Source organism: Staurois parvus, unplaced genomic scaffold (assembly GCF_062004578.1).
Source record: "Staurois parvus isolate SC_StPar_1 unplaced genomic scaffold, SC_StPar_1.0 ptg001051l, whole genome shotgun sequence".
NCBI lineage: Eukaryota > Metazoa > Chordata > Amphibia > Anura > Ranidae > Staurois > Staurois parvus.
This window is the reverse complement of record NW_028318847.1, coordinates 3,978,217-4,002,202: the sequence shown is the minus strand read 5'-3', so window position 1 is coordinate 4,002,202 and position 23,986 is coordinate 3,978,217. Positions and strand designations below refer to the sequence as shown.

Below are 23,986 nucleotides of genomic sequence, written 5' to 3'. Positions count from 1 at the left end.
AGCTGTGTTTAATAAAGAGTCATTCATTTTCACCCTACACGAAGTTCCGACTCGTGGTTTGGGAGAGCAGGAAAGGGAGTGGTTTAAGCTATAATACCTGCCTTGGGAGAGTGCTGGAAGACTTGCTGGAAAAGGGGACCATTGGGTGAGATGCACTGCTCCGCACGAGGAAGCCCAGGCGGAACGGTTCCGCCACATCTTGTAGATCTTCTGTTGTTGTTCTTGCTGAAGTTTTGTTGTTTCCTTTAAATGAGGACATTATCTTGCATTCTATTCTAATCCTAATCCTAGTCCTAATCCTTCCCATCCTAAAGAAGTGGCATTTTGTTGTTTGGCTTGGGCTGTTAGTTTGCTTAAATTCTAGTACCTCCACAGATGGTCCTAGAAAGAAACAAGTGGCCTCGCGGTCTGCTGTCTCTTGGTGAACTAGTAGTCAGACTGTTGTTCAGGCCTTCTCTATATCTGGGTAGGTACCTCTGTCCCCATTACTACTTTTTTTTTTTACCAGGACTTGGAGTGCTTTCTGGGCTTTTCATCACTTTTGCCTCTTTCTCAGGTTTGCACAGTGGATAGCGTACCCAGCATGCAGGTGGCACTATACCCTTTGTTAATTTTTTGGTTGTCGCCCAAACAGGAGGTATGAAGAAATTTTCCAGTGAGGACACAATGGGTGGTCATGGTCTAAGTGGGAATATTCCACTCACTTTCTGTTGTGCTCTTAAAAAGGAACTTCAGGAAGTTTTTATTTTTTAATACAAACAAGTCATCTGCTACAAATACAGTCCTGCGTTGTCTTTACTGTAGTTGTTTCTTGGGCGGTCTTAAACTAGCCATCACTGCTATCTAGGACTGAGTAGCCAGCTGTGACATCCTTTTCTCACAGCTGATACCCCACTGACTTCCTGGGTAAAAGTCTGCTTTAACGAGGCAGGAGAGGAGAAATCTGAACTGACATCAACATTAATAAAGAGGTTTTAAATATTCCTATTCTAAAAAAAAAAGGTTTTCAAGAACTGTGCTTTAACCAGTTTTTAATACAGTGGGTGTACTCTTGAGGGTGTTTTTAAAATGTCCTGTCACGCTCGGGCATACCCTATGATCACATGAAAACAAATGGGGGTACAGAGCCAATGAAACGGTGTTCCTGATTGTTGCTACACCAGTGCCAGTACAGCCAATGTCACTAGAGCCAGTACACCCATCAGCAGGTTCCCTGATTGTTGCCACATCAGTACAGTATCACCAAAGCCAGTGCAGCCAGCAACAGTGTTCCTGATCATTGCCACAACAGTGCAGTGCCTCTGGTCTGTTTGACTACATTTCTGCCTGCTGTATAGACCAATGCTTTGTCTGTTTATTGACCACATCTCAGTCTGCTGCCTGACCTGAACCATGTGAATGACATACTGACTACATTCCTGTGAGACACCAGTTCCAGCCACCTAACAGGAACTCTTTTGTTCCCCTCCTGTAGTTCCTGGCCAGTGAACATGGCATTCCTTGGGGGTAGCCATGTTCCAGTAAGTTAGGTTTGCTTGGTTCATAGAAACAGGGACTGCTGTAGGTGCCGCTGTACTACGCTGTATTCCCTTACCGCATGTACAGAGATGAGCATGACAGTACACGGTTTTTGATAGAATATTTGTTAAAGTGTTACTAAACCCAGGATGCTGCATTCACTATATCTGGTCTCCCACAGTCCACACACCATGGAAATGCAATTATTTTAGTAAATATAAACTGCTAAATACCTTTTCTCATCAGCAGTTAGAGCAGTCTTGTGACTTCTATCTGTGTCCAGCCCACCACTAGCTAAAGCTTGTAGGAGGAGTCTTCTTTCTGCTCTAGGTGGATGGAAATCCCCTGACCTCTGTCTGGACTGTGCTGATTGGCCCTGTGCTGATCACATGCACTCCCCCCCCCCCCCCCCCCCCCCCCCAAAAAAAAAAAAAAAAAAACACCCTCTCTAGCAATACACACCAAACTGAACATGTGCATGCCTATGGTCCAATCTGGAGATAAGAGGTGTTCACTTGGGAAAAAAAAAGGGGAGGAACAGATAAGAAAGGATCAAACATCCTTTTTACACAATGCAGAGGATTAACCCCTTGGGTTCAACAGTGAGCAGAACAAGCATGCTTTACTGCATATACAGACAGATTTTACTGTTGTGGGTTTAGTAACACTTTAATTCTTGTGACACACAAGATGCAATGTCCAGTACATAATGTGGTATCCCCATACTTGGGAGGAATATCAGTTTTTTGGGATGAAATTCTAAGCATGTCCATGCTGTGTGTAATAAATTACTTATTAAAGTGTCAATTTAATACATTTTCTTTATGTATTTTCCAAAAACCTATTGCAAAAAAATGACGACATCTTCAAAAGACTCACCATGTCTCTTAAGGAATACCTTAGGGTGTTCCTCTCCAAAATGTGGTAATTTTGTTGGTGTTTCCACTGTCCTGATTCTCTGGAGCTTCTAAAAAAAATATTAATAAATACTTTGGAGTGTCCAGAAAATTAGATCGGAATATCCGGGTTGATAAATTTCATATACGTATACCATAGTTTTTAGACTAGGGTTGATTTACTAAAACTGGAGAGTGTAAAATCAAGTGCAGCTCAGCATAGAAACCAAACAGCTTCCAGGTTTTTCTTTCTTTTTTTTTTTTTTTTTTTTTGGGTCAAAGCTTAATTGAACAAGCTGAAGTGTAGAAGCTGATTGGCTACCATGCACAGCTGCACCAGATTTTGCACTCTCCAGTTTTAGTAAATCAACCCCTATATCACTTTCACACAGACTAAAAAATATACAGTTGCAAGAAAAAGTATGTGAACCCCTTGGGATTACGTGGAGTTTTGCATGAATTGGGCATAAAATGTGCTCTGAACGTCATCTAAGTCACAACAATAGAAGAACACAGTCTGCTGAACATAATACTACACAAACATTAGATGTTGCCATGGTTTAATTGCACATAAGATGTAAACATTCACAGTGCAGGGAGGAAAAAGTATGTGAGGCCCTAGCTTAATGACTTCTCCCAGAGCTAATTGGAGCCAGGAGTGAGCCAAACTTGACTCCAATCAGTGTGATGATATTGCATGTGTTGCTGACAGCTGTCCTGCCCTTAAAAAACACACACCTGTTTTGGGTTTACTGGTTTCAAGAAGCACTGTCTGATGTGAACCATGCCTCGCATAAAAGAGCTCTCAGAAGACCTACGATCAAGAATTGTTGACTTGCATGAAGCTGGAAAGGGTTACAAAAGTATCTCCAAAGGCCTTGATGTTCATGTGTCCACGGTAAGACAGACTGTCTACAAATGGAGAAAGTTTAGCACTGTTGCTACTCTCCCTAGGCGTGGTCGTCCTGTAAAAATGACTGCAAGAGCACAGCGCAGAATGCTGCATGGGGTAAAGAAGAATCCCAGAGTGTCAGCTAAAGACCTACAGATATCTCTGGCACATGCTAACATTTTTGTTGACACATCTACAATAAGGAAAACATTAAACAAGAATGGAGTACATGGGAGGACACCACAGAGGAAGCCATTGCTGTCCAAAAACAATATTGCAGCACGTTTGAAGTTTGCAAAAGAGCACCTGGATGTTCCACAGCACTACTGGCAAAATATACTTTGGACAGATGAAACCAAGATTGAGTTGTTTGGGAAGAACACACAACACTATGTGTGGAGAAAAAAAGGCACAGCACACCAACATCAAAACCTCATCCCCACTGTGAAACATGGCGGAGGGAGCATCATGGTTTGGGGCTGCTTTGCTGCCTCTGGGCCTGGATGGATTGTTGTCATTGATGGGAAAATGAATTTCAGAGTTTATCAAGACATTTTGCAGGAAAACGTACGACCATCTGTCCGCCAACTGAAGCTCCGCAGTGGATGGGTGATGCAACAGGACAATGACCCAAAGCATACAAGTCATTCAACAAAACAATGGCTGCAACAGCACAGAATACGCCTTCTGGAGTGGCCCAGTCAGAGTCCTGACCTCAACCCCATTGAAATGCTGTGGCATGACCTTAAGAGAGAGATTCACACCAGACATCCCAAGAATATTGCTACACTGAAACCGTTTTGTGAAGAGGAGTGGTCCAAAATTACTCCAGATCGTTGTGCAGGTCTGATCTGCAACTACAGGAAACGTTTGGTTGAGGTTATTGCTGCCAAAGGAGGGTCAACCAGTTAAGTCCAAAGGTTTACATACTTTTTCCTCCCTGCACTGTGAATGTTTACATGTTATTTGCAATTAAACCATGGCAACATCTAATGTTTGTGTAGTATTATGTTCAGCAGACTGTGTTCTTCTATTGTTGTGACTTAGATGACGTTCAGAGCACATTTTATGCCCAATTCATGCAAAACTCCACGTAATCCCAAGGGGTTCACATACTATTTCTTGCAACTGTACACTTATTTTTTTTCACTAAAGAAATATACCAGAATACATTTTGGCTTAAATTTATCTAACAAGTACATCTGCAGGACATCTTGTTCTTTTGAAAAACAGGCTTACTTGCCAGATCACTACGTGAAAATAAAAGAGCCCAAAAAAGGAAAACTAATGCAGCCACCACATCTAAGAATTAGTAAGCCGAAATATAACTGTTTTGGCTTTAATACTGCTTTAAGTAGAGCAGGAAATGCTCACAGATCACTAGCCATACATTGTGTTGTTTTCTCTTAGCCATGCCAGTGTATGCTTGCTGCAGTGGCACCTGCAAGTTAGCTAGCAGTGGGTTCTAGTTACTATGAGACAGTGATGCATGTAATGTACACGTTCGCTGGTCTCGATACATATTGTTCCTAACTGCTATATAAACAATTAAAGCTGCAACCACTGTTCACTGGCAACAATTCCCTTTGGGCCAGATCTCCAGAGTCTTAGAGATACAACATACACCAATCAGCCACAATATCATGACCACCCACCTAATACTGAGTAGGTCCCTCTTTTGCTGTCAAAACATTCTTGACCCATTGAGACATGGACACCACTAGATCTCTGAAGTTATGCTGTGGTATCTAGTATCAAACCTTCTGTAGCAGATCCTTTAAGCATCTGCCATATTGCCTTCTTCCCCATAGTGCATCCTGGTGCCATTACTTCCCCAGGTATGCAATGCGTACGCCTTCAGCCATCCACATGATGTAAAAGAAAACTTGATTCTTTAGACCAGGTCACCATCTTGCATTGCGTAATGGTTCAGTTCTAATGCTCACGGGCCCACCCACTGTAGGTGCTTTTGGCTGTGGTTGTCATGGACACCCTGTCTTTCTAGGCAGAACCAGCATGAACTTTTTCAGCATTTTGGCCTGCAGTAGCTCACCATGTGCATCAATGAGACTTGGCAGCCAATGAACCTTTTTGCGGTTTTGCCTTTCTTGGGCCACTTGTGGTAGGTCAGGTATATTCCACAAGAGCTGCCATTCTTGCAGTTGCTCTGACCTAGTTGCCTAGCCTTTACGACTTGGCCCTTGTCAGAGTTGCTCAAATCCTTATGCTTGCTCCATTTTGTTTTCTGCTTTCAATACATCAACTTCAGGGACAACATGTGCATTTGCTCTGTAATCTATCTTGTCTATTCACTTTATCTGTCAGTAGTCATAATGTTTTGGCTAGCTGGTATATAGTCATACTGTATGTTTCTAGTAGAAAATCCAGAATGGCTGCTCTTCAGCTTGTCTGGGCATAGACCCTTAGGAAAATTCTCCAAGTCTGGCTATTCTGTTTTTTATTTGAACTATAGGCTAATAAGAAATCCTAAAGAAGAACTCCAGGGATGAGCTTAGCTCAAAGAAAAAAAAATGATCCAGATGCCACCTCTGTGTAGCCAGTTCTGAAGCTATAATTCACTTTGTACCTTATGCTACATACAGTAAATATGGAGCACTGCTTGCTCCTGCGCCTCTTCACCACTCAAGAGAAGCCTTTTATTTCTTTTCAATTAGCACAAGATGTTCTCTGACAAAGGGGAAGCTGTTGTTTACTGTGCATAGAATAGGCTACAATAGTGAATTACAGCTTCATCATTGGCCACATGGAGGTAGCATCTAGATAATTTGAGCCAAGCTGACTCATAGTAAGTGTTTAAAGCTAAATTCCAGATATGGGGTGTGTGTTTTATTTGATATTTGTATTGGTCCAATGTAAGTATACATACTGTATTCCATACCTACCTGATCCCTGTGGAAGCTGAGACCTTCTGTTGTAGCCACTAGTACCACAGTGATTTTTCAGTCACCTGGGTCTTGCGACGAGTCCAAACCTGACCAATATAGCTAGGCAAAAAATAAATAAATATGAAAAATCTTTCATTGAAGAAAAATGAAGGCTGTCATTGCTTACCTTTCCTTTTGAAAATTCTTGGTGCCTGGCTGCCAGATGTACACATGCTTCAATTCTTCTAATTGGAAACAAGTTTGCAAAATGATATACAGATCTTTACATCAGTTCCCTGTGTGATGTTTTCCTCTACAGCCTGTGCCCAGAAGAGTATGGAAAGTTTCTAGAGGAGCGTCAAGCTGCCCTTCAAGCTGCAGCAGTAGCTCGACTAGAAGAAGCTGCAGCAGCAGCAGCAACTAAGAAGAAGTGATGTGACCAGTGAAGTTGAACTCAAGCACTGTTACGTCACAGAAAGCCATGGGCCCTGCTGCTGTGGATCTTTTTGTACAAATTGCAGCCTAGTGACTGTACAACATTATATTGTAAAGAAGATTGCATGGAATCAGTATCAGTACCTTTTTTCTAGTGTAATAAAGCGAGGCATCATGTGTGGTAAACCTTTTTACTGTGACCTAATAGTTGTTGATTGTGCCTTTTTAATAAATGTAATTTAAAACCAATAGAATAATAACTGCAAGAGAGTGGATGGTGTTCACAAGATCAGGTGACCCTGTTCAGTTAGAGTCCAGCCATTTTCTAAATAAATCTGCTGGTCTAGAGTGCAGAAAGCCTAATGAACCCTCGTTTCACAGCTGGTTCTGACAGGCAAAGCTCCAACATTTCCAGGCAGTGTTGAAGCTTGCTGCTAAGCACAGTCCTCACACATTCGTTATTAGCCCATTGCTATGATGGGCAGCTTCAGTGGACAATAGGAATGCAGGAGGTGGGAAAATTCAGAGTCTTTTTGGAAAAATCTGGGATTTGGATGTAACCATAGGGTTTGAGAGGTTGCTACTTTTAAAGCAGAACTAAAGTCTCCATACTTAACTGTCCAACGCTGGCATCTTTTTCTGGGTGCCGGTCTTTGGATGTCTTCATTGGCTGGCAGTGGATGCAAGTGAAAGTATCTCTTTAAACTGCACACCTTTTGTAAAATTAAAACAATACAGAGCACAAGGATGCATACTTTTAGGAAAGTATTAGAGGGATAAAGTCTGGTTTTTTATTTAAGATCTTGAGGAATGATGGATACCTGTAAAAAGCAAGCTTCCTGCCAGTGGTCTACTATGTAGGCCTTTTATAAGGTTATTATACATAACATCATTTTATAAGGTTATTATACATAACATCATGACCTTGGATATGTTGTATTAACCTGTCCAATGTGTGCAAAAAGTACAGTGAGAACAAGGTAGTAGACATAGGTAATAGTGGTAATAAACCCAAAGGCAAACATCTATATATGCTATAATGTCAAAAGTATTGGGATGCTTGTCTTTACACGCACTTGAACTTTAATGGCATCCCAGTCTTATTTCATAGGGTTCAATATTGAGTTGCACCGCCCTTTGCAGCTATAACAGCTTCAACTCTTCTGGAAAGGCTGTCCACAAGGTTTAGGAGTGTGCCTGTGGGAATGTTTGACCATTCTTCCAGAGGCGCATTTGTGTTGTCAGACACTGGTGTTGGATGAGAAGCCTGGCTTGCAGTCTCCACTCTAATTCATCCCAAAGGTGTTCTCTTGGGTTGAGGTCAGGACTCTTTGCAGGCCAGTCAAGTATCTCCAACCCAAACGCGCTCATCCATGTCTTTATGGACCTTGCTTTGTGCACTGGTGCGCAGTCATGTTGAAACAGGAAGGGGCCATTCCAAAACTGTTCCCACAAAGTTGAGAGCATGAAATTGTCCAGAATGTCTTGGTATGCTGACGCCTTAAGAGTTCCCTTCACAGGAACTAAGCGGCCAAGCCCAACCTCTGAAAAGCAACCCCACACCATAATTCCCCCCACCAAACTTTACACTTGGCTTAATGCAGTCAGGCAAGTACTGTTCTGGCAACTGCCAAACCCAGATATGTCCATCGGATTTCCAGAGAGAGAAGCGTGATTAGTCACTCCAGTGAACACGTCTCCACTGCTCCTGAGTCCAGTGGCGGCATGCTGAGTTGCTGTTGTTCCCAGTTGCTTCCACTTTGTTGTAATACCACTAACAGTTGACTGTGGAATATTTAGTAGCAAGGACGTTTCACGGATGGACTTATTGCAAAGGTGGCAACCTATCACAGTACCACGCTTGAATTCACTGAGCTCCTGTAAGAGCAACCCATTCTTTCACAAATGTTTGTAGAGACAGTCTACATGGAGGTGATTGAAACGCCTGAATCCAATGATTTGGAGGGGTGTAACTAGTAGTCCTAAAGTGTGGCTTGTTTATTTTCTCAATACTAAAGAATTTTTGAAAAGACATTACAGTGGGATTCCCCCAAACACCTTGAATGTGTGGATGGGGGAATAATTTTTTTTTTTTTTTGTGGAACCTGCTGCTTGAATGAAAGACAACAAAGCATGTATGCCCTAAGGCAGAGGGACTCCAGAAAAAAAGGCTTGTTCTGTCTGTTTTACAATTACCCAAACGTTTAGTAATATCAGCTAAATATACCATTCCATATATTTAAATGCTGACAAATTGTTGCATCTCCTCCAAAGCTAGAGTATAATCTATAAATGATTTCCACCTCTTAAAAAATGTTTGCTGGTTCTGTGAGGTCTTTTACCTTTTTCAGGAGGAGTATTATAAAGGCCTCCAATCCAGAGAGCAAATATGGACCTCCATCCCACATAGTACTATGCAGAAGAGTAAAGACCTGAACAATATTTTCCTGAATCATCTTTGAAAATTCGAAGAGCCATCCAGTCTAGGGAACTTTTTATTGGCCATATATTTAGTCATAAATTCCTGTGCTGTTATTTTGCTATTTAATCTTTCCTGTTTAGAGGGATGAACTCTTGACAACAGTATATTTGCCAGAAACTCTTCCATTTTAAAACTCTTCTTCTGACTACAGTGAGGTATAATACATAAACTTTTTAGGGGAATTTGTAGCAGTACCTGAGTCCTTCTTCGTGTGTGTGTGTGTTGTTTAGCCCCCTTAAATCGGCCATAGATGATTTGAATCTCGGCTGGTTCAGCAGGGACCGGCTGAGATTTTAACTATGCAGGCTGATTAAACCCAAGTTGATCCATCAATCTGGTACAGCCTGCATGTCAGGTTTTTACATGTGATTATTGGCAGCATCTATAACCGCTATAATCGTGTACTCCTGGCAAGAACAGCTCCCCGTACCAACCCCCACCCCACCAGGAAAACGCAATAGCTCCACAGGAGGGATTCCCTCATCAACACTGATTGTGTTGATGGGGGAATCGAGCAATTTTTCTTTCCTCTATGGCATGCCTGACAAAGCTAGCATCCTTACAGCTTTTGTTTGCCAAATTATGATACTGCAGTTTCAGAAGATCTACCCAGATAGCAAACTGTCTTTTGGCAGAATGCCATTTATTCTTATTTTCCAATGTAATAATTTAGTTTATGTTGAGCTCCTTGTAAGTTATAACTGGACACAGTTTTTTGCACATCTTTTTTTATATGGTATCATATATGAAATAATCCTTCTGCTAATAAACGTCTGTCCTACTTCCCAAGAGACGTTAGGATCATCTGTTACATTGCAATATTCCTCTTCTGACCATGCTTCTTTTATTATTTGTTAAAAATCTTTACTTCAAGCCAAATAAGATGGAAATATCCTAGTGTTGCCTCTAGGTACCATATCTGAGGATATCAAAGAAACTGGTGCATAGTCAGATATAATCATCTTATAAATTTTTGGTGTTCCCACTAATCCAACCTGGACAGTGTTTCATGAAAGTGAGGAAAAATATGTAAATTCCATCTCCACAAAGTGGAATAGACACCAAACGCCAATTACTTTCAAAGCTTTTACCTTTCAAAAATGATGTTTTTGAAGAATTAACTCCAATTTCAGCCTTAGTTGTGGGATGACTCTCATATTTCCTGTCTTCAGTCATAGATATTACTTCATTAAAATCTCCCTCTCTATTACTTAAGAAGTATGTGATGACATTACCCATATGAAACCACCTCTTGGTAGAATAATTTTCCATGGTATATTGAAGGCATAAATATTTGTTATTGCAAGTTCCTGGTTTTCCACCTGAAATATTAGGGTCATTTTGTGTGTGACCTAAACTATCTTGTCTTATTGACTGCATTGAGTAGGGCAGGTTTTGTGGAGTAGAACTAACACCCCAGGTTCATGGCCCATAGAGAGAGAACCAAAAATCTGCCCTATTCATAATTTATGCAAAATAAATCCTCAGATGGGATATGAGTTTCTTATAAAAGTGCTATATCCGTTTGTAACCATTTCAGATGTCTTAACATCTTTACACATATTTAATAGGGGATCTCAGACATTTCACATTCCATTATGTTAACTTCATACTTTCACTGGATAATTTTCAAATGATAAATTAAACTCTACTATTACCTTATTGTCTCTATAAACAATCTGCTTCACCACAAATCTTTAAAAATAACCAAGATAATTAATCCAAAATATGTGACTTTTTTACACACATACGTGCCAAGAGAGAACAATATACTCTGCCCTACATGTTCTTTTTCTCCTCTATTTTTCCCATTTTCTTCCTCTTTCACTCATGTTCTCCTCCCCCAATGGGAAGAGGAGTCTGAATGGCATTCTCCCTCTAAAAAAAACCTAGTGACCATGTTGGATCCTAAATATGGGTAACATGGTACCGAAGGTGAACTTAGCCTTTAATACAGATTACCACTTACTGTGTCAAGGCCATTTATAAACATCCTGGAACTCAAGGGATAAAAAAAGGTTTGTGGCTACAGTTTACCCAGTTTCCAGCTATCCAATTCAGGTAGCTGTAGAGCTGTACAGTGCTTTTATGGGGACTGTGAAGGTATCACCCAGTCCTGGTTGATTGGCTGGAGTGGAAGGCAGGGGTCTACTATTAGAAATTATAATAAAAATAATATTTTTTTAAAAGCAACCCTATTGCCACACACATGAATGTAAACAGTGATGTTAACATGTTAAAATTGAACTATATGCAGTTTTTTTCATTTAGGATAGATTAAGGGAGGTTTATAACCCCTGTCTGCTTTTTTTCCATCTGTGTCTAATTGGGGAGATTTACCTCCACTTCCCGTCACATAGCCAAAACAGGAAGTGAGAGGAAATCCCTGAAAATTAAGGGGATCCCTTGGGGCCCCCTGGTCACCAGATCTAGTGTCCCCATAGGATAATTTCTCCTCTATTACTTTTCTAGGGACAACCCAAAATGTTAAACTTTCTTTTGCTTTCATTTTGAATGATAATGGTAAACAGGACCAATAAAGAGGTTTAATCTCCAAAATGGGGGGGAGTGGAAATAAAAACCAAAGAGCATACAATAAGTACAGGTAATACAAGGTATCAGTCAGGAATACAATAGGAGGTAATGCACATACAGCGAACAAAAAGATACATAGCAATACATAGACAAAGAATCAGACGTAAGTCATCCCAGGGAAAAGAAAACGGGAAAAATGAGAACATGCGAGCGCAGAAACATTAAAGGCATTACTGGTCTCAAGCCCTTATTTAGCATATTGGAATCAGCACTGGCAGGGTCAATGATATATAACCTCAGTTACCGAGCAGCAGCAAAGAGCAAGGCCAGCGAGTCAAAGGTATACGATGTAAATGTGTACAGTAGGTGTGGAGGGGGGGTGCAAGGGCTTTTAGGATATGGCCTCGTACTTTTGATGAAACTGAGGTAACCCACTACCGGTTGCAAGCACGTGGGTAAAGGGTTCGGGAAAGGAGATATGTAAAAGTAAAACATATGCACAGCTGGATTGCAGATAGGGTGTAGGGCTCCTATGAGTAGAGAAGTGTACCAAAATAGAAAGGGGAGAATGAAAGCTAAACTCTGAGTAACAAAGCAGGGAAATGGGGATTAAGAATTTAAGAATAAGCATGAAAAAGAAGGGAAGAGAGGAGAAGAAAAAAAAAAGGGGGGGGGAGGGAGATGGGGGGTTGGGGAAGGGTCGGGTGTGGAGGAGTAGGAGGGTAGGTAAGTCACCTTTACTCTAGACTCCCAGGACATGAGAGATACACGCAACGCTGGCAGAGAAGCGAGCTGGGGACAGTTGCAGGCGTATCAGGGTGCCAAGCGTAGCTTGCTCCAAGCAGTACAAGACATTGAGACAAAGGACCTCAATCACAACCTTGAAAAAACAGAGAGCCGATATATCGCCAGAAACACTACAGGGTATCGGAGAGATTCAGAACCAATCAGCAAGGCCCATGAAAAAACGATATTCAGGGGTCGTTCGGAAGTGAATCCAGCAGGACCACGTATGAGAAAATTTAGTAGGGTTATCCAGAGAAGAAACAATCAGCTCTTCCATTTCTGCAATTCTGTTCAAGCGTATGAACCAATCTCGCACTGTGGGGGGGGGGGGTGAACAGACTCCCAGAGAACCGGTAAGCATAGTTTGGCCGCGTTAAGCAGTTAAGCATATGCATAGCCAGAGATTTGAAATATAGACGTTTGGGAAGCAGAGTGTGGTGGAGGAGGAGTTGGGCCGGAGAGAACTCAATATCAAGAGTAGACACCGAAGAAGTAATCCGATGTACCTCCTGCCAAAAGGGCTGAACCATAGGGCAGTCCCACCAGATATGAAGAAGAGATCCAACAGGAGCCCCACCTCTCCAACAAATACTGGGTCTGGATGGATTAAAATGATGGATTCTATTGGATTGTATTGTACCAACGTGTCGCCAACTTGTATCCGTTTTCTTGTGCCGAAACATTCAAGGAGCACTTATGAGAAAAGGTAAAGATTTGGTCCCAATCAGAGGAAGAAAAGTCAATGTTTAAGTCTCTTTTCCAAGCTTTGCAGGCGGGAAGTGAATCTAAGGTTCTGTCACCAAGAAGAAGCAGATAGGTAAATGATACTAAATGCCTCCGTGGTTCAGCCTTTGAACAGAGTGACTCAAAGGAGGTGAGAGGGCGGACCCATTTATGGCAATATGCAGGAGAGAGAAGAAAATGTCTGATTTGAAGATAGGCCCAAAAGGGAAAGGTGAGATCACCCATAGTACTTGCCAGGGAAGAACAAGACTTCAGCTGACCTTTGTGAAAAAAATGGTTTGCTAAAACCTGACTGTGTGGCCAATGTGCTGATGGAAAGGACTTATGCATACTGGGAGGCAAGTCCAGATTGAGGCGAATAGAAGTTAGTGGGTTGGGGACATCTGAAATGGAGGCCGATTTACAGGCTAAGCGAAAGGTTTTAAGGGAAGGACCGATTATTGGATGTAGGAGGAGGTCTTGAGGAATATGTTTGGTCAGAAGCCACGGGATCGATGCCAAGGGGGAAGTGGAACAAGAGTGTTCCAGCTGGACCCACGCTTTGGTGGTAAACTGAATATTCCAATCGACAAAGAGGTGTTCTAATCCATTTCCACATTGTCCAAAACTAAAAAAAAAAAACCTTTTACCTTTAGTTATACTTTATCACCCTGAGCATCAGAGTGAAAGCAATAATTCCAGGGCCAGCACTTGCTATTAACTGTAAATTGATAACCTGTAATGGATTTAAATTGCTGCCTATAGACTATTTTGGGTGCTGTAGTTTTTACCATGTCATGCACAGTGGTATGGTTCCAATGGCTCCTGTTGCTATCTCAGGCAGTGAGAAGGGAGAGCCCCTGGAGAGCTGAGGCTCTCATGCGCATCGCTAGATTGTGATTGGGCGCAGTTAGGTATTGGGGGGGGGGGGCTGCACAGAGAAAGTTTTGTACCTTCATGCATAAAGTGCATGAAGGTAAAAAGACTTGAGCCTTTACAACCACTTTAAGGACAAAATAAAACTTGTAATAAAAAAAACAAAAACATTTAATTTGCCAATTTATTCTACAGGGCCTCTGCTTTCAGAAAATATTGTTTACGTTTTTTAGGTAATTTTCTTTAAAATAAAGATTTTAATGTGTACAAAAAGATGAAAAATTTGCTGCAGTTGCTAAGTAGTTAAAAATACCAATATAAAAACATTGTTGCTCATGTACAAATATTCATAGCTAAATGAGAGTAAATACATATGCCAATGGTATTGGGCATGCCATTTTTAGAAAACCCTGTGCTGCATTGCACGCATACAAAGATTGCTCAACTATAGAACACATAGCAATGCATGAAATAAGAGCCGGTTTACCTGGAGGCAGCCATCCTCTCTCTCTCTATATATATATATATATATATATACTGTATATACACGTCTTCACAGTCTACCATGATTACCCTCATACTTCAGCATTTTTATACTCATTATAAATTATAATATAATTATACACAATGCTTTTCGTGGGTCAATAAACCCACTTCTTCAGGCTCTGTGAAAATCTGTGTTGTAATATATATTAACAGCCTTGTGGAGGCTTTAAATTGATGTGTTTTAAGGATCAAATGATCATTTTTTAAAAGAATAATAAAAGCTTCCTTTTTATATATATTTTCTGTGGAATACATTTATATTGGCACCTTAAAGGTCCCATCAAGATTTTCGCACTATTTATATTACAACTATTTATTTGTTTTATTTGTTGCTGGTTACGTATACCTTAGGAAACATTAGATTTTCATAGTTTCTGTGTCTAATATTAAAATAAGTGTAGATTTTTTTTCAGGAAATCCTTTGAACGTATCCAAGTTGGTTACATGTTTGAATGATACAGTAATTCTATCCACTCCGCGCTAAAGTGTTGATAAACAATACACTAAAATATGCTGAAAATAATAAATATTCTGTTCCACCGCTAAATTTTTCCATGTTTGAACCAAATACCAATACAATGATAATTGACTTCATCAAGCCCAGCGCTCAGAATATCACTTTCACCTGACAATGATAAGGATCAATATTCCATGTATATATTCTCCATGAATTCAAAGTGTTAAACATAGATAAGGATCATTTGCCTTGAAGAATAGACTGTCACGAAATGTGTAAGATTATGAGAAAATGTTACCCAAGTTGTACTATGATCACTAGATGTTTTATTCACTTCATATAATTTTAAAGTTTTTTTGTATCATGTAACAAATAAAATATTTTACATATGAGCTATTAGTTAAATTTCTTACAAAGTCTCAATCCAAAATTACTGTTGTGTTATATATAATACAAACAAAAATATGGTGAGTATTGGTAATAAACAACTGGGTTTCAGTGTCCATGCACATGAAAAGTGTCCATCTATAATGTTTAATGTCAGTAGACAATTTCCACTAGTGCTTATTCTCTTTATATAGTGAATCCACTGTGCTCTTCCATCATTGTATACCACACTCACCAGATCTTTATGCCGAAATTGGCTCAAATATGTTTAAAACTGTTGCATTCTCAATATGTATATGACTTTGTTGAAGTTTGCAGACCAAAGATGCACACAATCAAGAAAAAGAAATCTACATAGTATAGGTTACACAATGTGAAAACAATCAAAATTACCCCCTGTGCAACTATGTATAATATTGCACAACAAAAAACTGTATTTGAAATACGCTTCTGCCAGAATCTATAGTGTTCCACATATCACCTCTTAGATATTTTTTTAACAAACTGATCCAGCGCTGCACATGATTATTTATACATTTATAATAAAGAAACAAAAATCAATGTGATAATGTACCACACACAAAACAAACTAAATAAATACAAATATAAAATAATGTCCTGTGTGTTTTTGTCATAAGCTCAGCAAATGTTCCACTCCATGCTGCACAAATCTCTAATGTCAATACACCAAGTGATGCACACATCTTCACCTCTACCTGCTCACCTTATGATTTGACCTATAAAAACAAGGTCAAGATGCACCTGCCTCTTTAGGGGAATGATATACCCAGGTATGGTGTAAGATTGAATCAATCCTAGATGTTACTCCTTATTCCCCAATTGCTCCATTCGATCTTATACCATGGTAAGCATTCAATAATATTCAACTAGTGCTCAAAAATTAGATTATAAAGCCATCATAGTGCTTTCTGTAATGTTTTAAAACGTTATTTACAAATAACAATAAAATTGCACTCACGTAGCAATGTGCACAATGACTGGTACACAACTATTTTTTTTTAATGTCATGTCATACCTACTATGTGTAGTGGTTTTACACAGAGCAGCCCCAATCCTCTTTATGGGTACCCCACCAGCACTCCTGGCCCCTCCCTCCTGCCAAGTGCCCCCACAGCAAGCAGTTTACTATGGGGGCACCCGAGCCACTGCTCTGTGTGTCCACACACAGATGCAGCTCAGCTGCACCCCCAGCTCTCTCCCCATTGATTCACTGGCTGTAACTTGACAGTAGTGGGAACCAATGGCTCCCGCTGCTGTCCTAGCCAATGAGGAGGGAGAGACTCAGGGCAGCTGCACATCACTGGATGGAGATGGGGCTCATATAAGTATTGGGGGGGAGGGTTGCACACAGGATGTTTTTTACCTTCATGCAGGCTCAGACTGGCCATAGGACACTCCGGGTATTTGCCGGTGGGCCAGGGCTATGTGTCCTAAGTAGAGTGGCCTGTGGATGACTGGGCCGCACAGCGGGAGGTAAGTGGTGACCGTGGTCTGGACAGGGTTAACAAAGACCGCAGCTGACACTTGCCTCTCGCTATGTGGCCATGCCTACAGCAGGGCCAGTTCCAGCAAAGTAGGGGGTGCAGAAGAGGACTTGCTAGCAGAGAACACATACCTCCCAGGGTGGCCACTGGAAATACAGTGCATGAGACTCTCAGTGCATGAGGTCTCTCACCTAACCATGACGGTTGCACAGGAGAGGAAGGTGAGCGCAGTGCAGCCACATATCCCACTCTGTAGCAGCGGTGTGTGTGTGTGGGGGGAGGGTGGATTAGGCTGTCTCTTAGCTGGATTGGGCCATCTCCTTGCTATATGGAGCTGTCTCTTTGATGGATGGGGCTGTCTCTCCACTGGATTGGGCTGTCTCTTTGCTATATGGAGCTATTTGCTATGTGGGTATGTCTCTCTGCTGGATAGGGATGTCTCTTTGCTGATTTGGGATGTCTCTTTTTTGGATTGGTAGGTTTCCTTGCTGGATGGGGATGTCTCTTCTAGATGGGGATTTCTCTTTGCTGGATAAGGATGTCTCTTTGCTGAATATATAGGGATGTCTCTTTGCCAAAGGTAGAACTGTGCAGGGGAGGCAGAGAGTAAAAGAGGGCACTCTGATTAGAAAGAAAATGGGGGTATAACAGCAAGGGGCACTGTGATGTGGGGGAGGGGGAGGGCTGTGATTGCTAGGGGCACTGTAATGTAAGGGGGACTGCACTGTAAAGGGGCACTGTAATCAAAACATTGCCCCTTTACAGTGCAGTCCCCTTTTATATCACAGTGCTCTTTGCCATCACATTGCAGAGGACCCAGACTCTGTGAACATCCCGTCACCAACCTCCCCCACAAATGCCCACCCACCATCCCATTCCATACCCCCCTGATCCTTTGGTTGCTCAGTTTAAAATGCCCGGGCCTATTTTATGTCCCAGTCTGGGCCTGCCTTCATGCATAGAATTCATGAAGGTAAAAAACCTTGAGCCCTTACAAGCACTTTAATATTCATAGAACCATTGGCATATAAAAAGTTTCATTCTGCCCACTTAAATGTCCAAGTATTCTCTGTATATGTATGAACATTGAGCAGTGTTACCTTGCACCCAACTTCCTGTGAATATGTCTCATGTCAGCGACTGTGACCCTTACACGTTACGCCATAGTCATGTGGCTTCTTCATCCCTCTAATAGAGCCACTGGGGAATAAGAACTAACATCTAGGACTGATTCAAGCTTACACCACACCTGGGTATATCATTCCCTTAAAGGGGCAGGTGCATTTTGACCTTGTTTTTATAGATCAAACCATAAGGTGAAGAGGTAGTGGTAAAGGTGTGTGCATTACGTGATGTATTCACAAAAGAGGTTTGTATATATATATATATATATATATATTTTTTTTTTTTTTTTTCTGTGGTGCATTATCACATTGCTTTTTTTTTCTTTATTGAGAAAGTAAAAATAATTGTTGTGCAGCACTGGATCAATTTATTAAAAAAAAAAACCCACAAAAGGTAACACACTGTTGACATCAGATAAGTAACCTGCATGCTACATTACACTGAGACTAGCTGCTGGCAGCTCAAAGTCAAATTCAGGCTACTGATCTCCAGTGCTAGGTTTCTTCCGCCTCATACTGTCGCTCCACCCCAATACATTAACATGCTATGGTAGCTTCTTTAAGAGGGTGGACAGAATGATATGCTTCCTTTCATCAGTAGCCTGCATAGCCACAGGCCAAATGTGTGACATTTGTATTTATGAATTAATTTACATCTTGTAAATGCACAATGATGATGCTTTCTGATCTCTCTGGATCATTATATTCATGTATTGTGATCTATCAGGTTAATATTTATAATAGGCTGAATAACTGATTAACTTTAGCATGTTCAGGCAGATTAAACATGAGAACATACTCTCCATGGAGCATGTCTTTTTGCCAGTTTCATCAGTGCAGTGCTCCCTGGACAGGTAAGTGCCCTAATATTAAAAGTCAGCATCTACAGTATTTGTAATCCAAGCTTAGATTTCAAATGTAATGAATGCAAGGCGTGCTAGTAGAGAATTGCAGATGAAAATCTATAATGAACATTCACACTTGGTACATCTAATTCCAGGAATTGTATTTTTACAAGTTGCTTTGTATTTCAAGCTAAAAGCAAATGTAAACCCAAATACAAAATGTAATATGTTGCAGTTTATAATCCTTAAATGTGGTGGCTGCATTAGTTTCTTTCCCTTTATTTTCACCTGGTTATGCAGCCAGTAACACGTTTCTTGTGTTTAGGGTGGCTCCACTCTATGGAGAAGCAAAAAACAGCAGCATTGTCATCATGTGGAGAGGGCAGTGATAGATATACTACCAAATTTAGATGGACTTGTCTAACCAAGCCGAACTCCAGCTAACACTTTAAGGACTTGTTTAAACTTGCAGCCATTTCTAAAAGGATATTGTTTTTTAGAGAGAGATACAGGAGTGACTGGCAGACATTTAGGGAGTGATATTGCCACTTCCAGCGTGCGTGTTTGTTTTTTTTTTCAAAAAGCATATAGGGTTTTGAATGAGAATACCACGCTGCAACTGTGAGCCTAGTGATTGCCTTGCGATGGCAGCATGGCCCCATTCCCTTGAATGGGTTGCATGAAACAGAGGTACTGCTTCTCAACCGCTCTTCAACATAATTGTAAACTACGCTTTAGGCAGTCACAGCAACAATTTATTTTCCTTTATATAAATGAATAAAGGCTAACCATTGTAAACACCCCTGTCAGTGCTCTAGAAAATTCTTGTGTATGATATTGAACATCTGGTTTAACCCGGATGTTTACATTCTGTGTTAAGGTTATCTGCTTCACAGTGAAATCTGTCTTTTTTCTTAAACATTGTTAATAAAAGTCACACTGTCAGAAAAGGCTTGCTCATAGCGCAAGTGAAGTTTCCCGGTACATACATATGCGCATGCACAAAATGGCAACTGGCCAGGCAAGTGTGCACAAATATGTGCATAGGCACGTGCATGTGCAGTTGCGCAAACGGGCGCGCACCTGTCACTAAAGCTAGAGTCAAACGGATCCACTGCAGTGGTTAATGGCTGTTTGGTCTGCAGCTTCTGTGTGTTGTGTGTATATATCCTGATCCTGTGTTTGACCTCTGATATTGACCCGGCTTGCTTCTGACTCCGCTTGTCTGCTATCTGCCCTGACCTCGACTTGTTCTCAGGATTTCACCTCTGCCTACTGCCTCTGCCTTTTATGCCTTCACCATTGCTGACATTGGCCTGTAACCCAACTTTTATCCTGGTTTGCCGTTTATGCCTGATCCGGCTTGATCCAGTTCCTACAGCTCCTCAGTCCAGCACGCCATCATATGTTACTGCTGACTGCTGACAGCCTGTCTGTGTCAAGGTCCTTCCTTTTCCCTGAAGTTTTGTTACTCCATGTGCTGGCGTCCATCTTGGATTCTGCTGTGCATGGTGGGAATCCTTTTATGCCTTCAGGTCTCTGAGGTCCATCCCCCAGAGGGGTGTGGCTGATGACATATAAGCCTGTGGCCCGCACATGCTCTTTGCACTTGTGTCTTGTGTCTTTGTCTTCCTACAGCTCTGTGTATACGCTCGTGACTCTTCTGGTATTCTGACTCGGCTTGTGATTAAGACCATTCTCTTGTGTTTTCCTTCGATCTGACCTTCCGTTGCTGAACCCGGCCCGTGACCTGTGATTCTCTGTCTACTGTTCTGTACCGTTTTGTCCCGTTGTTGTCGACCCAGCTTGCCTGACTACACTATTGTCATTCTCACCAGCTACACGCCATTGGCGGCGGCCATTACCGCAGCCGGGGTGTCTCGGGGGCCGCGACCTGGTTCCTGGCTGCGTCAAGTCCATCCCCACCATCAGGGGCCCTGGTGAAGGGCAGCCTGGGACTTAGACTCCGCGCCCTGAGGGACTTCGGTCTGTTGGTGGTGGTTGTCGTCAGCCAGTGCGTTACCCTGCCACTAGGCCTACCTGTCCGTTCCACAGCCCTGCCCTGACAGTCTGCTACCAGTCTGCTCTTCTGTGACATCTGCCTGGTTCAAGCCTGCCCTGCTGAAACATCTGCCTGCCACCAGCTGGGTTTTGGATATCCTTCCAGCAAGACATCGGCTATTACCCACGCTGACCACCATACTGATCACGACACTCATACCTCGCTGTGCTCTCATGGTTACTGTTCCACTATCAGTGACCCATGAGCTGGAGCTGTATGAGAGGCCTTCCTCTGCATATCAGGCTCACTACCAGGTATGTGACACACACACAAGTTTAAACTTACTGTGTAACCATCACTTATATACAGGTGGAACTCGAAACATTAGAATATCGTGCAAAAGTTCATTTATTTCAGTAATGCAACTTAAAAGGTGAAACTAATATATGAGATAGACTCATTACATGCAAAGCAAGATAGTTCAAGCCGTGATTTCTCATAATTGTGATGATTATGGCTTACAGCTCAGGAAAACCCCAAATCCACAATCTCAGAAAATTAGAATATTACATGCAATCAATAAAACAAGGATTGTACATAGAACAATATCGGACCTCTGAAAAGTATAAGCATGCATATGTACTCAGTACTTGTTTTGGGCCCCTTTTGCAGCAATTACTGCCTCAATGCGGCGTGGCATGGAAGCTATCAGTCTGTGGCACTGCTGAGCTGTTATGGAAGATCAGGATGCTTCAATAGCGGCCTTCAGATCTTCTGCATTGTTCGGTCTTGGCAATGCCCCATAGATTCTCTATGGGGTTCAGGTCAGGCGAGTTTGCTGGCCAATCAAGCACAGTAATCCCACGGTCATTGAACCAGGTTTTGGTGCTTTTGGCAGTGTGGGCAGGTGCCACGTCCTGCTGGAAAATGAAGTCAGTATCCCCATAAAGCTCATTTGCGGAAGGAAGCATGAAGTGCTCCAAATTCTCCTGGCAGATGGCTGCGTTGACCCTGGACTTACTGAAGCACAGTGGACCAACACCAGCAGATGACATGGCTCCCCAAATCAACACAGACTGTAGAAACTTCACACTGGACTTCAAGCATCTTGCAGTGTGTGCCTCTCCATTCTTCCTCCACACTCTGGGTCCTTGGTTTCCAAATGAGATGCAAAAGTTGCTCTCATCAGAAAAGAGGACTTTGGACCACTGAGCAACAGACCAGGTCTGTTTTTCTTTAGCCCAGGTAAGATGCTTCTGACGTTGTTTGTTGTTCAGGAGCAGCTTGACAAGAGGAATGCGACATTTGAAGCCCATGTCCAGGATCCGTCTCTCTGTGGTGGATCTTGATGCACTGACTCCAGCCTCAGTCCACTCCTTGTGAAAGTCCCCAACACTTTTGAATGGCCTTTTCCTGACAATCCTTTCCAGGCTGCGGTCATCCCTGCTGCTTGTGCATCTTTTTCTTCCACACTTTTCCCTTCCACATAACTTTCTATTAATGAGCTTTGATACAGCACTTTGGGAATATCCAACTTCTTTTGCAATTACCTTTTGAGGCTTTCCCTCCTTATGGAGGGTGTCAGTGATGGTTTTCTGCACAACTGTCAGGTCAGCAGTCTTTCCCATGATTGCGATTCCTACTGAACCAGACTGAGAGACCATTTAAAGGCTCAGGAACCCTTTGCGGGTGTTATGGCTTAATTAGCTGATTAGAGTGGGACACTTTGATCCGAGAATATTGCACCTTTTCACAATATTCTAATTTTCTGAGATTGTGGATTTGGGGTTTTCATGAGCTGTAAGCCATAATCATCACAATTATGAGAAATCACGGCTTGAACTATCTTGCTTTGCATGTAATGAGTCTATCTCATATATTAGTTTCACCTTTTAAGTTGCATTACTGAAATAAATGAACTTTTGCACGATATTCTAATTTTTAGAGTTTCACCTGTACATAGCCTTTTATGTTTCCCAGAAACTGAATTTCGAAATTGGCTGATCAGGAAGAAGGGATGGGGATATGGTCAAGGAGTAGGGGTGCTGGGTAAGACAAAAAATCATGAGGCTAAGTTTAGGTTGAAGGGAGGTTTAGCTAGTCAATCTACCTCTCTTCTAGATCACCAACAAAGGTTCCCATTTGGAATTGCATGAGTTCAGTCAAGTCTCGGGATGGCCTCACATTCTCCAGAAAAGTGGAATTCCGTCCAGTGAAATCAATGCTTTCTAATGGGTGGAAGTGAGTTACCCCATTTGTTTTATTTTAGAGATAATAGAAAACCATAGTGACATACTTGGTGGGTCCGAATGATGCCATAGAGAGAGGCATGAACCTCTAAAGAGGCACAACAGCAGTAGCCTCTTCCTTTATCATTGGCTTTCATTGAAATTCTATACAGAGCCCTAAAGAGGAGGGGTCACTCCTCTGGCTTTTTTTTAAAGCTATGTGTTTGATTTGAGCTTCAGTCATTTAACTCTGTTAACAGCAGGCCCTGGACAAGCTCTAAGATTAGCAAAGTCTGCTAATCTGCTTACTTGTTATGGGTCATCAAGCATACATTTTGAGTTTTGACCTTGCCCCTTCTTAACCAGTACTTGACTAAAATGCCTTATGGTAAATACAACCATATATGGTACAGTATTTGGGGCAAGGACACAATTTAATGTAATATAAAAAAAAAAAAAAAAAAAAAAAAATATATATATATATATATATTCATACATAAAATTTTGCTTTAGCAAGTAAATAGTTTCCTAAGCATTGTTTGGGACCAAATTCACATGATCTATGTGTATTTGTGAAAACATTCATATAGAAATCATAAGATGTGATGCCCCTTGCTATGCGTTCTTAGCTTTGGTGAGCTTTTAAAAGGATACATTTAAGAAACCTACCTAACTACCCACCTGCTTAATGAATAAAACAGTAAGCATAAGACACCGTGTTTGAGACATGTGCAACCATACTTACAGTTGTTTAAGGCTAAGTAATCGAAAGGACTCATACCATTTACTTGCCAAAACTGGACTACCCGTGTAATAGCTTAAAGGGAGCTCTTGTTTCCAATATCGGAATAAAACACAAACACA

The 23,986-nt window shown here is 41.5% G+C and overlaps 1 protein-coding gene across 1 annotated transcript in view; it reads left to right on the top strand.

The window, feature by feature from the left end:
* MRPL11 (mitochondrial ribosomal protein L11) overlaps positions 1–15,423 on the top strand; it is a 35,574-nt gene extending 20,151 nt beyond the window's left edge. The window contains exon 6 of the mRNA XM_089658075.1: positions 6,511–15,423. Coding sequence (XP_089514201.1) covers positions 6,511–6,625 — 115 coding nt within the window. The 3' untranslated portion in view covers positions 6,626–15,423. The remainder of the gene's footprint in view (positions 1–6,510) is intronic.
* Positions 15,424–23,986: the final 8,563 nt, after the last annotated feature.